The 16,039-nt window shown below is 42.9% G+C and overlaps 1 protein-coding gene across 1 annotated transcript in view; it reads left to right on the top strand.

Moving 5' to 3' along the window:
* Positions 1-5,960: 5,960 nt before the first annotated feature.
* Positions 5,961-16,039, top strand: part of DHRS7 (dehydrogenase/reductase 7) — a 27,422-nt gene continuing 17,343 nt past the window's right edge. The window contains exons 1-4 of the mRNA XM_004370916.2: positions 5,961-6,150; positions 9,652-9,804; positions 12,222-12,328; positions 12,755-12,994. Of these exons, the coding sequence (XP_004370973.1) occupies positions 6,027-6,150; positions 9,652-9,804; positions 12,222-12,328; positions 12,755-12,994 (624 nt within the window). The 5' untranslated portion in view covers positions 5,961-6,026. The remainder of the gene's footprint in view (positions 6,151-9,651; positions 9,805-12,221; positions 12,329-12,754; positions 12,995-16,039) is intronic.

Genomic DNA, 16,039 nt, shown 5'->3' with positions numbered 1-16,039 from the left:
AATTCCAGGAGACCCAAAACATCACTGTGGCCCACCAGTCAGAGTGGGGGTGTATGGAGGTCAGGTTCGTAGCTCAGGTTCATCTCACAGTGGGTCCAGCGGGTCCCTGAACCCCTTCTGTAGTGATTTCACCAGTTCCAGAATGCATAATTGGAATATACTCAGCAACTGGATGAACTCCCACACTGGATCCCTGACAAGTGGACTAAAGGCTGTTATGGTAGGAAAAGCCAATTGGAAGCCATTAGAATTTCCCCTACCTAGGAAAACAGTAAACCAAAAGCAATATCACATTCCTGGAGGGATTGCAGAGATTACTACCACCATCAAGGACTTGCAGGATGCATGGGTGGTAATTCACAACACATCCCCATTCAACTCACCTATTTGGCCTGTGCAAAAAACAGATGGATCTTGGAGAATGACAGTAGATTATCAAAAACTTAACCAGGTGGTGACTCCGATTGCAGCTGCTGTTCCAGATGTGGTTTCAATGCTTGAGCAAATTAATACATCTCCTGGTGCCTGATATGCAGCTATTGATCTGGTTAATGCCCTTTTCTCTACACTTGTTTCAAAGGACCACCAGAAGCAGTTTGCCTTCAGCTGGCAAGGACAGTATCACACTTTCACCGTCCAACCTCAGAGGTATATCAACTCTCCAGCCCTATGTCATAATTTAGTGCACAAGGAGCTTGATCGCCTTTCCCTTCCATAAGACATCACACTGGTCCAGTACATTGATGACATGCTGATTGGACCTAGTAAGGAAGAAGTGTCAATGACTCTGGACTCATTGGTAAAACATTTCTGTGCTAGAAGGTGGGAAATTAATTTGATAAACTTTCAAGTGCCTCCACCTCAGTGAAATTTTTAGGGGTCAAATGGTGTGGGAATGTCGAAATATTCCTTCTAAAGTGAAGGATAAGTTATTGCATCTGGCCCCTCCCACAACTAAAAAGGAGACACAGTGCCTAGTCGTCCTCTTTGGATTTTGGAGGCAACATATCCTTCATTTGAGTGAGCTATTTTGGCCTATTTATCAAGTGACTCGAAAAGCTGCTAGTTTTGAGTGAGGCTGAGAATAAGAGAAGGCTCTCCAACAGGTTTAGTCTGCTGTGCAATGGTCCAATGGTGCCTGAAGTGTCAGTGGTAGATAAAGATGCTGTTTGGAGTCTTTGGCAGGCTCCTATTGGTGAATCACAGCGTGGACCCTTAGGGTTTTGGAACAAAGCTCTGCTATCCTCTGCAGATAATACTCTCCTTTTGATAAACAGCTTTCGGCTTGTTATTGGGCCTTAGTAGAGACTGAACGCTTAACCATAGGCCACTTGATCACCTTTCCCTTCCAAGTCACTGTGCAGCCTGAGTTGCTCTTCATGAACTAGGTGTTGTCTGACCCACAGAGCCATAAAGTTGGACATGCACAGCAGCACTCTATCATTAAGTGGAAGTGGTATATAAGAGATTGGGCCTGAGCAGGACAGTAAGTTGCATGAGGAAGTGGCCCAAACGCCTGTGGTCTCCACCCTCATCACATTACCTTCCATCTCCCAGTCTGCACCTATGGCCTCATGGGGAGTTCCCTATGGTCAGTTGACTGAGGAAGAGAAAACATGTGCCTGGTTTACAGATAGTTCTGCGCTATATGCAGGAACCACCCAAAAGTGGTTCTACAGCACTACATCCCCTTTCCAGGACCTCCCTGAAGAACAGTGGTGAAGGGAAATCCTCCCAATGGGCAGAACTTCGAGCAATGCACCTGGCCGTTCATTTTGCTTGGAAGGAGAAATGGCCAGATGTGCAATTGTATACTGATTCATGGGCTGTGACCAATGATTTGGCTGGATAGTCAGGGACTTGGAAGGAATATGATTGGAAAATTGGGGACAAGGAGGTATGGAGAAGAGGTATGTGGATAGACTTCTCTGAATGGACCAAAGAAGTGAAGATATTCGTGTCTCGTGTGAATGCTCACCAAAGGGCGACCTTAGCAGAGGAGGATTTTAAAAACCAAGTGGATAGGATGACACATTCTGTGGAAACCAGTCATCCTCTTCCCCTAGCCACTCCCGTCATTGCCCAATGGGCTCATGAACAAAGTAGCCATGGTGGCAGGGATGGAGGTTATGCACGGGCCCAGCAACATGGACTTCCACTCACCAAGGTCGATTTGGCCACAGCCACTGCTGAGTGCCTAAACTGCCAGCAGCAGAGACCAACACTGAGTCCCTGTATGGCACCATCCCTCGAGGTGATCATCCAGCAACCTAGTGGCAGGTTGATTACACTGGACCTCTTCCATCATGGTTCTTACTGGATACAGATTTGCCTTCCCCTGCACGCAATGCTTCTGCCAAAAATACCACCTGTGGACTTAACAGAATGCTTTATCCACCATCACAGTATCCTACACAGCATCGCCTCAGATCAAGGGACTCACTTCACAGCCAATGAAGTGCTGCAATGGGCCCATGATAATGGAATTCACTACTCTTACCATGTTCCCCATCATCTTGAAGCAGCTGGCTTGATAAAACGATGGAATGGCCTTCTAAATACACAATTACAGCACCATCTAGGTGGCAATACCTTGTAGGGGTGGGGCAATATTCTCCAGGAGGCTGTATATGCTCTAAACCAGCATCCAATATATGATGCTGTTTCTCCCATAGCCAGGATTCCTGGGTCCAGAAATTAATATTCTCAGTGGTTTGGCAGTTATGATGTAGTTTGGCAGCTATGGAATGATGTAATCATCACCATAATGAGATCTGATATAATGTAATTACCTCCATGATGAGATCTGCTATGAGCAGCCAGTCAGTTGAAAGGAAGTTTCCTTGGGGGTGTAGCCTGCATCCAGTATATATGGACTTTCTGGAAAAACTCGCTGGCTTTTGTTCTGCTCTGGATCCTGCATTTGGCTTGTCATCAAGTAACCTCTGGTTCTTGGGACTTGAGCCAGCAGACTGCTGCCTTACCAGCTGATCTTGGATTTGTCAGCCTCTGCAGCAAAGTGAGTCAGCAGAAGCCTCCAGCCTGATGCCTGATGAACGGACTTGGGACTTCCCAGCCTCTGCAAACGTGCTAGCCATTTCCTTGATACAAATTTCTCTCTCTCTCTCTATATATATCCCTGTTGCTGTCAAGGTGATTCCAACTCATAACAATCCGAGGCGACAGAGTAGAACTGCCCCATAGGGTTTACAAGGAGAAGCTGGTGGATTCAAACTGCTGACCTTTTGGTTAGCAGCCAAATTCTTAACCATTACACCACCAGAGCTCCGTGTGTGTGTGTGTGTGTGTGTGTGTGTGTGTGTGTGTGTGTGATGGATTGAACTGTGTCCTCCAATAAAAATGTGTAGCAATTTGACTTGGCCATGATTCCCAGTATTGTGTGATTGTCCACCATTTTGTCATCTGATGTGATTTTCCTATGTGTTGTAAATCCTATCACTATGATGTTAATGAGATGGATTAGCAGCAGTTATGGTGATGAGATCTACAAGATTAGATTTTTGTCTACAGCCAATCTCTTCTAAGATATAAAAGAGAGAAGCAAGCAGAGAGACAGTGGGACCTCATACCACCAAGAAAGCAGAGCCAGGAGCTTGCATCCTTTGGACCTGGGGTCCCTGCACTGAAAAGCTCCTAGACCAGGGGAAGACTAATCACAAGGATCTTCCACCAGAGCCGACAGAGAAGAGAAAGCCTTCCCCTGGAGGTGATGCCCTGAATTTGGACTTATAGCCTACTAGACTGTGAGAGGATAAATTTCTCTTTGTTGAAGGCAGCCACTTGTGATATTTCTGTTATAGTAGCACTAGATAACTAAGACAATATGCTTTACTGGTTTTGCTTCTCTAGAGAACCCAGTCTAAAACAATCTGTTAATAACAAGAACGTGGAATGTATGAAGTATGAATCTAGGAAAATTGGAAGTTGTAAAAAATGAAATGGAATGCATAAAGATCAATATCCTAGGCATTAGTGAGTTGAAATGAACCGGTATAGGCCACTCTCAATCAGACAATCATATGGTCTACTATGCTGGGAAGGACAAATTAAAGAGGAATGACATCACATCGAAGTCTCAAAAATATATCATTGCATTTCTTTGTGATGATTTTCCAATATGACTGTCTCCATCATTCCAGTGTACATACTTGTTGTAAACTTATGCACAGAATTAAATATCCCATTTATTAATTTACAAGCTATGATAAAACCAGACAGTCATTTCACCTCACCAGCAGTTTTACACTGGAAAAGGAAAACAAATTAATATACAAACTTCAACAGCATTAGAAATTTCATTTTACATGAATAGAGGCAAAAGTCTTTTTGGAATTCAATGATATGTTTAAAGAACCAGTTACTATAATCTATAGGCAATTTAATTATAACTAACATCTTTGCAGTGCAAACTTATCTTCATTTGTTCTACTCACCCATGAGAAATTCAACCTCAGAAATTTCTGCTTCTAGTAAAGAAATGACAGTTACAATGGAAACAATAAACAATAATTCATAATAATGGTTAAAAAATCATTACAAAAGAATAAATACAATTACTGTGTACCAGGCCCTGTGCATTTCATAGGTGTTTTTCATTTAAAGTTCCCCACATTGCTTATAAGATGTCACTTTGATGACTAAGGTGCGCCCAACCCATGCCATGGTCTTTTCAACGGCCTCATATGAATGCGAAAGCTGGACGATGAAAAAAGGAACACCAAAGAAGAATTGATGCATTTGAATAATGGTGTTGGTAAAGAATATTGAATGTACCACAGACTGCCAAAAGAACGAACAAATCTGTCTTGGAAGAAGTACACGCGGAATGCTCCTTAGAGGTGAGTATGGCAAGCCTACATCTCACATACTTTGGACATGTTATCAGGAAGGACCAAACTCTGAAGAAGGACATCATGCTTGGTAAAGTGGAGGGTCAGCAAAAAAGAGGAAGACCCCCAATGAGTTGGATTGACACAGCAGCTCCAACAATGGGCTCAAACATACCTACTATTGTGAAGATGGCACAGAACCCAGGAACCTTTTGTTCTGTTTATACTCAGGGTCGCTATGAGTCTGACCAACTGGAAGGCATCTAACAACAACAACAATATATTGTTTATGGGTACCAAAAGGGGTACAGATAAAGACACAATTTACTGAAGGTTTCAAAGGGCAAGGCAAAGCTACTCACTCCAACTTGGATGAGTGCAGCTCCCCAGCCTGCCCTCCTACCCCTGCAGTGCACCTACAACCATGGCTAGAGCAACACTTCCTCCTCCATCAATGGTCAAGTGTTATTTGGTTTCCAGATTTTAGTTGACAGAGGCCAACTCAACTCAGGGATTGAGTTAATTCGATGGAGCGGGAAAAAAAATCTATCTAATGGTTTGTTCAGTTCATCTAGCTAAAAAAAGAAAAAGATAAGAAGGCAAAGAGAAGAAGAAGGCCTCCTTCAAAGATTGGAATGTTTGTGTTCCCCTTGGTTTGGTTTTGATTTTTGGTTTGCAGACACACCCTGAGCCTTGAAAACATTAAATATTTGCCCTCGCAATAAGTAAATATCATTTTTGCCTTTACAAATCCTGTAGTATTGTCTGTCAACAGTAATCTGTTGCCATCAAGTCGATTCCAACCCAAAGGGTTTCCAAGGAGCGGCTAACGGATTCGAACTGTCGACCTTTGGCCAGCAGGCAAGCTCATAACCACTGCGCCACCAGGGCTCCCAATGTATAGTTAATAAAGCCAAGCACGTCCTTTGTGCCTATCGGCAACCCTTCAAGCAATTGCCCGCGTTCGGCCTCGCGCGCGTACTTCTCGCCGGCGAAGTGCGGTCCCGCGTGCCTCTGGGGAGGATCCGGACGCGCTGGGGCCGCCCCTCTTCCTGCCAGCACGCTGGGCGTAGCCCGGGTGGCGCTGTTCGGCCCGAGGCTGTGATCCTTACGCGCTGCCGCGCGGCTCGGGCTCAGCCAGTCTACCTGTGGAGGATCTGCGGGAGTGCGGCCGCGATGAGCTGGGGGTTGCTGCTTGCGTTGTGCGCGCTGCTTCTGCTCGTGGTGCAGCTGCTGCGCTTCCTGCGGGCGGACGGCGACCTGACCCTCATGTGGGCCGAGTGGCAGGGAAGACGCCCAGGTGAGGCCCCCGCCGGGACCTCTCCGGAATGGGAGGCCAGGCTCCGAGCGGCCGGGGCGCGCCGGGACCTCCCTGGTTCCGGATTGCCTGGAGCTCCGAGAGGGGCCGCTGCGCCTTTTCCAGGGGCTGTGGGTGGGGGAGGAAGAGGCCGGGGCTAAGGAGGCCTTCTGCCCTTTGTCTTCTCTCCTTGTCGGAAGACGGCATGAACTTGTCTTCCAGTCTAGGAAACCTCTTCAGGCGTTGCCAAACTGAGAGCGCTGGTGCCAGAGGACGGTACTTTCAGAAACAATGCGAGTTCCCCCTGCGTGTTTGTAAGAGAGCCTCCTTTGTGAGGGCTGGAGGGCTCGGTTTTTCCACTTCCGGAAGTTGTTTATCCTCCACTTCTTACTCTCTTGGAGTTTTTAAACAAAATCTGAGACTCCGGAGTCACCCACCTACCTACACATTGGAATAAAAGTATAACAGAAAAAACAGAATTAGAACTTTGCCCAGAACAAAATCATTATTGGCATACCAAGGGGCATTCTGCCTATTCTATTTTTACCTGTGCCTTACTTAATATTAAACACATTCTGTGTGTTAGGCAGTGTGCTCTGTACACTCATGACCTCTGACCTTTACAACAACCTTTACGAAGTAGGCATAATTAGCCTATTTTCTGGGTAAGGAAACAGATGCTCAGAGAAATTAAGTGACCTGCCCAAGCCAGGCTTTGGATCCACAGGGGCTGGAAGAGGGGGAGAGATGGGGAGGGGAATGGTTTTTCCTGGACCAAGGGTTTTGTACGAAAATACCCGGAGCATATGATAAGGTTTGCTAGAAGTGCTAGCTAGTAGCTCAGATGATGGATGCTTTCTACAAGTGTTGTGGAGGTGGGGTTGGTGGGGCTGATGGGGACAGTGGTGTATGTTGCTCCCAAGAAGGTGAAAATTGGTCCTTCAGGACCGGATAAGTCTTAGATATTACTCTGATTTGTGTCCCTCCAAAGTTCAACCCTACCTGACAAAATCTTTATTTCTTAGTATTTCATTTCATTTCTCTTTGGGGTATCATATACATGAGCAGCATTGACATCAACGAGTTCATGGAAGATACACAAAATGTATGCAAGATTAGTGCTACCAAACGTTGGCAAATAGATGGCCATGACTGGTGGACTTCCCATCAGTTGCTCCACCTGGAAATCAGCTCTAGAGGTGGACTGGGGGTGCCTCTTGGCTGCCATTGGCTCCCTTGCGGATGTCGTTTATGTTGGAACTTCGGTGCTTTAGTGTTAACTTGGACTTTGAGAATTAAGTAAAAATAGTTTATATTGTATTATTTATTTCTACCAAAGTTATTCAACCATCATTAATTATGTCAAGTACTGAGAAGGAAAAATGTTGACAATATCTAAATGACTATTGTGCCACTAATTTTGCTAGAAAAATAAGAATTTGCAGATTCTTTTTTAAATTTGATTACATTGCTATTATTATTAAAAAAACAAACAAAAAAAAAAACAACCAAGCCCGTTGCTGTTGAGCCCATTGCAACTCAGCAACCCTACGGGACAGAGTAGAACTGCCCTATAGGGTTTCCAAGGAGCAGCTGGTGGATTCAAACTGCCAACCTTTTGGTTAACAGCCAAGCTCTTAACCACTGCGGTAAGTAAGTAAGTTACTCAGAAGATACAGATAGAAAGTTAAATGTTAGTAGCTTTTAAATTTTAACTTTTAGCTTAATACATACTCCTTTAATGCACAGATATATGTATAGTACGTAAACAGATACACAGTATGTCTGTGGTATTAAAATTTCATGAGTGAGTGATTAGGAAAAAAATATCTAAAAAAGACTCCTTGTGCGCAGGGGGGCAATGATGAAAAAAAGGTTAAGTGAACCTGGAGATAGGCTGGAAAGATGGGCCGACTTTTATCAAGGTAGAAAAAAAAATTCCTTGACTTCTTTGTAAGTTTATACTTTTTTTGTCACTTAAAAAAATAGATAACACTAACATAATATAAAATATATTTCAAAAATATAAAATTTTAAAAGTACAAAAGGATATACAGTGACAAGTAAAGCTTTTTTGACCCTTGTTCCCCAGTTACCCAGTATGTCTTTCTGGAGGTAACTACCATTTCCTGCCTCTTGTGTATCCTGTCCTTCTAGGTTCCTGGGTGGCACAAGTGGTTGGCAGTCAGCTGCTAACCTCAAGGTTGGCGGTTCGAACCCACCCAGTGGCACCTCAGAAGAAAGGCCTGGCGATAAAACCCTATGGAGCAGTTCTGCTCTGTAACACATGGGTTGCCATGAGTCAGAATGGATTCAATGGCATCGGGTTTGGTTTGGTTTTGGGTATCTTTCTAGAGAAATCCTCTGCATTTCTAAGCATATATTTCACATGTTGAAATTTAAGGGTGACTAATTTTAGATGGAACCTGCTTGTGTAGTGGTTAAGAGCTATGGCTGCTAACGAAAAGGTTGGCAGTTCAAATCTACCAGGCACTCCCTGGAAACTATGGGGCAGTTCTACTCTGTCTGATAGGGTCACTATGAGTTGGAATCGACTCAGCGGCAACGGGTTTGTTTTCTTTTTGTTTGTTTGTTTAATTTTAGATATTACACTTAGATCCAGAAAGTATATTAAGATTAAGGCACAAGTCCAGGGTAAGAAAACAGTCTCAACAGCAGCACATGTGAGGAAAGTTTGGGTTTTGTTGACAGTAACCTCAGTATGAGTCAACTGTGAAGTGGCTGCCAGAAAAGATTAGGCAAGCTTGGGCTGCGTTTGTTGACATTTAGTGTCTGAAGCAACAACTGCAAACAACAGATGTCTCCTGAACACTTGCTTGTATGTGCTGGGCACTGGAGACACAGCAGTGACTGAGCAAGCCACAGTCCAGACCCTCACAGAGCCTACCTTCTGGGGGACAAAGGAAGCGATTTAGTCATCTCACCCTCCTCTGCATTGTCCGGACCCCACAGAATCCTGGCTCCTACTTTGGCCAGTTCCCTTCATTAGGAACACTGACCAACTAGAGCTTGTGCAGAGGGTGTGAGCAGAATAGTGAGGAAACCTGATGCCATGTCATGTGAGGGAAGGTATCAGAAATTGGAGGTGTTTATTTAGCTTCAGAGAAGTAAGAGATGAGAGGATTTAGGGAGGACTTCACAGCTGTCTTCAGATACATGAGGGGTTGTCACGGGAAGACAGGCTTGGTTTATTCTTTCTGATTCCAGAAGGCAGAACTGCTGCTGTTGCCTGCTGGTTGGTAGACATTAAAGGCCAAGAGTCTAGATATAAAAGATAATGTACTGATAACTGTTACAAATATGGTTTGTGTTCCTACTCTTTTTTATTAGGTAGGAGATTTCCTTAGGATATTTAAACGTTTAAGCTCCAGACATTATGTCTTCATGTCTAATGGTGTTTTTTTAAAGCTCCCCTCATCTTTAATTTATAGGTATAGTCCATAATATATTTTCTCACCTCAATCCGCACTCCTTTCTCCATAGAATGGGAGCTGACTGATATGGTGGTATGGGTGACTGGAGCATCAAGTGGAATTGGTGAGGAGCTGGCTTACCAGCTGTCTAAACTAGGAGTTTCTCTGGTGCTATCAGCCAGAAGAGTGGAAGAGCTGGAAAGGGTGAAAAGAAAATGCCTTGGTAAGTAAATCTAAAACAACACTCAGTGCTTCTTAGAAGTAAATCCTAGGTAACCAGAATCCAAACTCAAATACAGTTTTGCCAGTATTAGAGGTAAGAGTAGGATTTTCCTGGGCAGAACTCTCTAGCTCCTAACCTTCCAAGTGCTTTGACCTAAACCTCTTTCTTTTGTTGTCTCTCAACTAGCTGCCCTTCCCTTTTTCTTCTCTTTTTGTGCCACCTATTTGTCTTGTTGCATTGACTCTTGGCATTGGGGAGTCACCACCAGTTCTCTCAAATGCTGGTGGATTCTTAGTGGCCAGGTGACTTACGTTCTTGTCTGAGAGAAAGAACAGTCTGGTTCTTATGAATGGTATGTATGTATGTAACCATAAAATTTAGTTAGAGAGGATCCTTACTAATTTTGCTAAAATGTCAAATATTAAAGTCACATGGAACAATGTAGGATTTTTTTGTTATAAAGGAGAAAAGAGCAGGAATGGAATTAGATATAAGAAAATGCAACTTGAGTAATAGCTTTCATTTTCATATATAGGGCAACAGTGTTAGTATTTTTGCTTGTTTGTGTTTGGTGTAGTTATGTTCACATTGAAAGCAGCCTCAAATAATATAGTTATTTGTTATGGGAGATTTAATACCTAACTGAGATAATTTTGAATTTTTCAGCAGACCATTTTTAGTCATGTACCTACCTGTCATGCTTTTAAAATCTTTAACTTTGCTAATTGAGCTAACCACCCCAAGATGGTTATCACTTAGCAAGGCCACAAGGCCTCTTTCACGATACTGCTTTCAAAGGCTTCTTGTGTCATTGTACTGGGCCACTTCTTATGGTAGTTGCTCCTGCACTACTGTGACTTGTAAGTCCCACACTGACAGAATAGATGAGCCATGTCAGCGTCTCTTAGCTAGAATGAAGCTGATTGTTTTCCTTTTATCTGTCAGCTCCCTGGTGCGAACATTTTCATTTCTTTTAATACATTTGATGTTTGTCAGTCTACTCATTTGCCCGTAAAGCCTTTATACCTCTTATTTTTTCTCTACTTTCTTTGTTTTTCTTATTGGCATTACTTTGTTATTTCAAGGTTGGAGGCCAAGAAAATTAGTTTCAATTGTTCTTTTGACGAACAGAAATAAAAAAGGGCCAGTCTTAGGCTGGGTTCTCTAGAGAAGCAAAATCACTGAAGTGTGTGTGTATGTGTGTGTGTGTGTGTGTGTGTGTGTGTGTGTGTGTAAACCCTGGTGGTGTGGTTAAGGGCTATATCTGCTAACCAAAAGGTTGGCAGTTTGAATCCACCAGGCGCTCCTTGGAAACTCTATGGGGCAGTTCTACTCTGTCCTATAGGGTCACTCTGAGTCGGAATCAACTCAGTGGCAATGGGTTTTTGGGTATATATATATATAGAGAGAGAGAGAGAGAGAGAGAGAGAAATGGCTCATGCGGTCATAGAAGCTCAACAGTCCCAAGTCCGTGGGTCAGGCTGGAGGTTTCTCCTCGCTCATGTAGCTGTATGGGCTGGCAAACTGAAGATCGGCAGGTCAGACAGCAGGCCTCTGGCTCACAGGATGCAGAGGCCGACAAGTCCCAAGATTGGTAGGTAAGATGGCAGGCTGCTGGCTCACAGGCTGCGAAGGCTGACAAATCCCAAGATCGGCAGGCAAGCTGCTAGCTTAAGTCCCAAGATCCAGAGGTCAGATGAGGAGCCAGCTGTGGTATCCAGAATGAGCAAAAGCCTGTGAGCTTTGCCAGAAAGTCCACATATATTGGATGCAGGCCACACCCCCAAGGAAACTCCCTTTCAACTGATGGACTGCTCATAGCAGATCTCATCATAGAGGTGATTACATCATTACATAGCTGCCAAACATCATAACTGCCAGACCACTGAGAACCATGGCCCAGCCAAGCTGACACACAACCTTCACCGTCACATCTTTGTTTGCCTCCTGGAATTTTAACCTCTGGAGAGAAGCTTGTATATGTCATTTAGCTGTCAGACTCTGAGCGTCTTACTGATTTTAAACATAATTAAAAAAGAATGTGTGTAAAAGAGCAACTAATCTTTGTGAGTTGATCACTAAACAAATTGTGCTTCTATACTTCTAAATAAATTGTTCTAAAATGTTCACTCTTTTTAGCTTGTAGTATAAGCTTGATTTCTACAGTCTGTTTCAAGGTTAGACTACATTTTCAAGTTGAATTGAGCCATTCCACTTTCTGTGAACCCAGTCAGCTTTTTGTCTGATAAGGTGTTGCCATATTACCACCAGTCCTCTTTTTCATCACTGAGAGAAGTCCTCAGGGTCACCCAGAAATGAGAGTTAGTTGCCAATTCTTGTTAAATAATACAAGTAGCAAGGAGCATGATTGAATGATGGCGTGACTTCCACATTAATTTTTAAGTATCTTTGTTTAGAGAATGGCAGTTTAAAAGGAAAAGATATACTCGTTTTGCCCCTTGACCTCACCAACACAAGTTCCCATGAAGCGGCTACCAAAGTTGTTCTCCAGGAGTTTGGTAAAGTAAGTAGCATTTGGATTGATATGGTTGTGCTTTGAAGTAGCTGCATGAGATTCCCATCTGTGATGCTATCATTAAAGGGGCTTTAGGCAAACAGGATCCATGCAGTGACAGCTGCTCCATGAGTTGCGCCTCTTAATCTCTGTGAGTTGTTGGCTTTAGGGTACTTTTCATACCCTAACAAGTACTAATTTCTCCATGTAGAACAGAGGAAGCTAAAAGTTCACTGTTGCTTTGATGTTTATGATGTTCGTAACCTTTCATAAAGTCACTTAAAATGGGAATTTAATTCCGTAGTTAATTTTATTCTTTTTTTTCCCTCTCTTTAATTTGTTTGTTTAAATTGCTCACTTCTAGAACTACAGCATTGTTCTGTTGATTCTTCAAGTTATACCGAAAGTGTCCCTTTTCTAATTTTATTTAACTAGATTGACATTCTGGTCAACAATGGTGGACGATCTCAGCGTTCTTTGTTTGTGGACACCAGCCTGGATGTCTACAAGGAGCTAATAGACCTTAACTACCTAGGGACGGTGTCCTTGACAAAGTGTGTTCTGCCTCACATGATTGAGAGGAAGCAAGGGAAGATTGTTATCGTCAACAGCCTCATGGGTATCATATCTGCGCCCCTTGCCACTGGGTATTGTGCCAGCAAACATGCTCTTCGGGTAAGGCTGCTCAAACTACACTCTGATAGAACTGATCTAAACGTGTACATATATCTCCTATGAGGTATATGACCATCACTGCATGAGATTATTGGAACTGGGAAGTGATGTGGGGAGACAGGAAGAGAGACTTTTGGTAGAGGGTGTCCCCAGTAGATACTAAAAAAGACTTGAGCCAGACATGCCTCTGACTTATTCAGCAAACATCTATTGAGCACCTACACTGGGGCATGCACTGTAATGGATCATGGGGATATAAAGATGATAAGATATGGCCCTCACCCTCAAGAAGTGTACAGTCTAGCCAACATGTCACCCGTCACCTTATCCTCATTCCTACCACATCTTCATGGCAAACTGGGGGTCTGCCCTCCTCCCTTCTACACATACTTCAGGATGTAACTATTTTCCCCATTTCTGTGACTTTTTCTCTCTTGTGCTTGGTGTTTATCTTATCTGGTTTAACTATATAAGCATGTCAGGAATAGGAAGAGTCCATTGGATGATTTGCGCTTGGCCTCATATCTCTACTGGGACTAGGCTTGACTCTGTTTACCCTGGTTTCAGTGAAAGAAGGAAATCTAGTCAAGGCAGAGGCTAGGAGAAAAGATTTGGATCACATAACTTATAGATGTATTAGAAATAAAACCATTTTTAATGTTGGTTTAAGAGTAGATATGAAGAAATGTTATTAAACTATTTAAAAAAAAACTCATCGTCAAGTTGATTCTGACTCATAGCGACCCTAAAGGACAGAGTAGAACTGCCCCATATGGTTTCCAAGGAGTGGCTGGTGGATTTGAACTGCTGACCTTTTGGTTAGCAGCTGCGCTGTTAACCACTGTGCCACCAGATGTCTGTATAACATGGAACAAATGAAGTCATAAGGCCAACAGGAGGAGAATGATGAAAGTAGACACATAATTTATAATTAATGCTGTTGAAGGTTAGCTTAAGTAGAATGTTTCACTGTTGGAATGATGAGATGCAATAGCTAGATGGTCCTCACCATTTCATAAAAGTTTGAAGATTTGGCTCTTTTTTTTTTTAATTGTGCTTTAAGTGAAAGTTTGCAGTTCAAGTTAGTTTCTCATACGAAAATTTATACACACATTGTTACGTGACGCTAGTTGCTCTCCCTGTAATGTGACACCACACTCCTCCTTTCCACCCCAGATGTCCCGTGTCCGTTCAACTAGCTCCTGTCCCTTTTTGCCTTCTCATCTTGCCTCCGGACAGGAGCTACTCATTTAGTCTCATGTATCTACTTGAGCTAAGAGGCACTTTCTTCACGTGTATCATTTTATGTCTTATAATCCAGTCTAATGTATGTCTGAAGAGTTGGCTTCAGGAATGCTTTCAGTTCTGGGCTAACAGAGAGTCTGGGGCCCATGTCTTCAGGGGTCCTTCCAGTCTCAAACTATTAAGTCTGGTCGTTTTACTAGAAATTGAGTTCTGCACCCCACTTTTCTCCTGCTCCATCAGGGACTCTGTTGTATTCCCTGTCATGGCGGTCATTGGTGGTAGCTGGGTGCCATCTAGTTCTTCTGGTCTCAGGCTGATGGAGTCTCTGGTTTATGTGGCCCTTTCTGTATCTTGGGCTAATATTTTCCTTGTGTCTTTAGTGTTCTTCATTCTCCTTGCTCCAGGTGGGTTGGGACCAATTGATGCACCTTAGATGGCCGCTCGCTAGCTTTTAAGACCCCAGATGCCACTCACCAAAGTAGGATGCAGAACATTTTCTTAATAAATTTTGTTATGCCCATTGACCTAGATGTCCCCTGAAACCATGGTTCCCAGACTCCTGCCCCTGCTGCTCTGTCCCTCGAAGTGTTTGGTTGTATTCAGGAAACTTCTTAGCTTTTGGTTTAGTCCAGTTGTGCTGACTTCCCCTGTATTATGTGTTGGCCTTCCCTTCACCTAAGATAATTCTTATCTACTGTCTAGTTAGTGAACGCCCCTCTCCCTCCCTCCCCATCCTTGTAACCATCAAAGAATATTTTCTTCTGTGTTTAAACTTCTTCTTGAGTTCTTATAATAATGGTCTCATACAATATTTGTCCTTGTTGAGACTAATTTCACTTAGCATAATGCCTTCCAGATTCATCCATGTTATGAGATGTTTTGCAGATTCATTGTTGTTTTTTATCATTGTGTAGTATTCTGTTGCGGGAATGTACCAGAATTTGTTTATCCATTCGTCTGTTGATGGGTACCTAGGTTGTTTCCATCTTTTTGCTATTGTGAACAGTGCTGCAGTGAACATGGGTGTGCATATATCTATTCGTGTGACAGCTGTTATTTCTCTAGGATATATTCCAAGGAGTGAGATTGCTGGATCGTATGGTACTTCTATTTCTAGCTTTTTAAGGAAGCGCCAAATCGATTTCCAAAGTGGTTGTACTGTTTTACATTCCCACCAGCAGTGTATAAGTGTGTTCCGGTCTCTCCATAACCTCTCCAACATTTATTATTTTGTGTTTTTTGGATTAATGCTAGCATTATTGGGGTGAGATTGTATCTCACTGTAGTTTTGATTTGCATTTCTCTAATGGCTAATGATTGTGAACATTTCCTCATATATCTGTTAGCCGCCTGAATGTCTCCTTTGGCGAAGTGCCTGTTCATATCCTTTGCCCATTTTTTAATTAGGTTGTTTGTCTTTTGGTTGTTGAGGTTTTGCAGTGTCTTGTAGATTTTAGAGGTTAGACACTGATCGGATTTGTCATAGCCAATTTTTTTTTCCCAGTCCTTAGGTTGTCTTTTTACTCTTTTGGTGAAGTCTTTTGATGAGCTAAGTGTTTGATTTTTAGGAGCTCCCAGTTATCTAGTTTCTCTTCTGGTGTTTGTACATTGTTAGTAATGTTTTGTATTCTGTGTATGCCATGTATTAGGGCTCATAGCATTGTCCCTATTTTTTCTTCCATGATTTTTATCATTTTAGATTTTGTATTTAGGTCTTTGATCCATTTTGAGTTAGTTTTTGTGCATGGTGTGAGGTATGGGTCTTGTTTCAGATTTTTGCAGATGGATATCCAGTTATGC

Source organism: Trichechus manatus, unplaced genomic scaffold, assembly GCF_000243295.1.
Source record: "Trichechus manatus latirostris isolate Lorelei unplaced genomic scaffold, TriManLat1.0 scaffold00010, whole genome shotgun sequence".
NCBI lineage: Eukaryota > Metazoa > Chordata > Mammalia > Sirenia > Trichechidae > Trichechus > Trichechus manatus.
The sequence above is the reverse complement of the archived record's forward strand: the minus strand, read 5'-3'. Positions and strand labels throughout refer to the sequence as shown.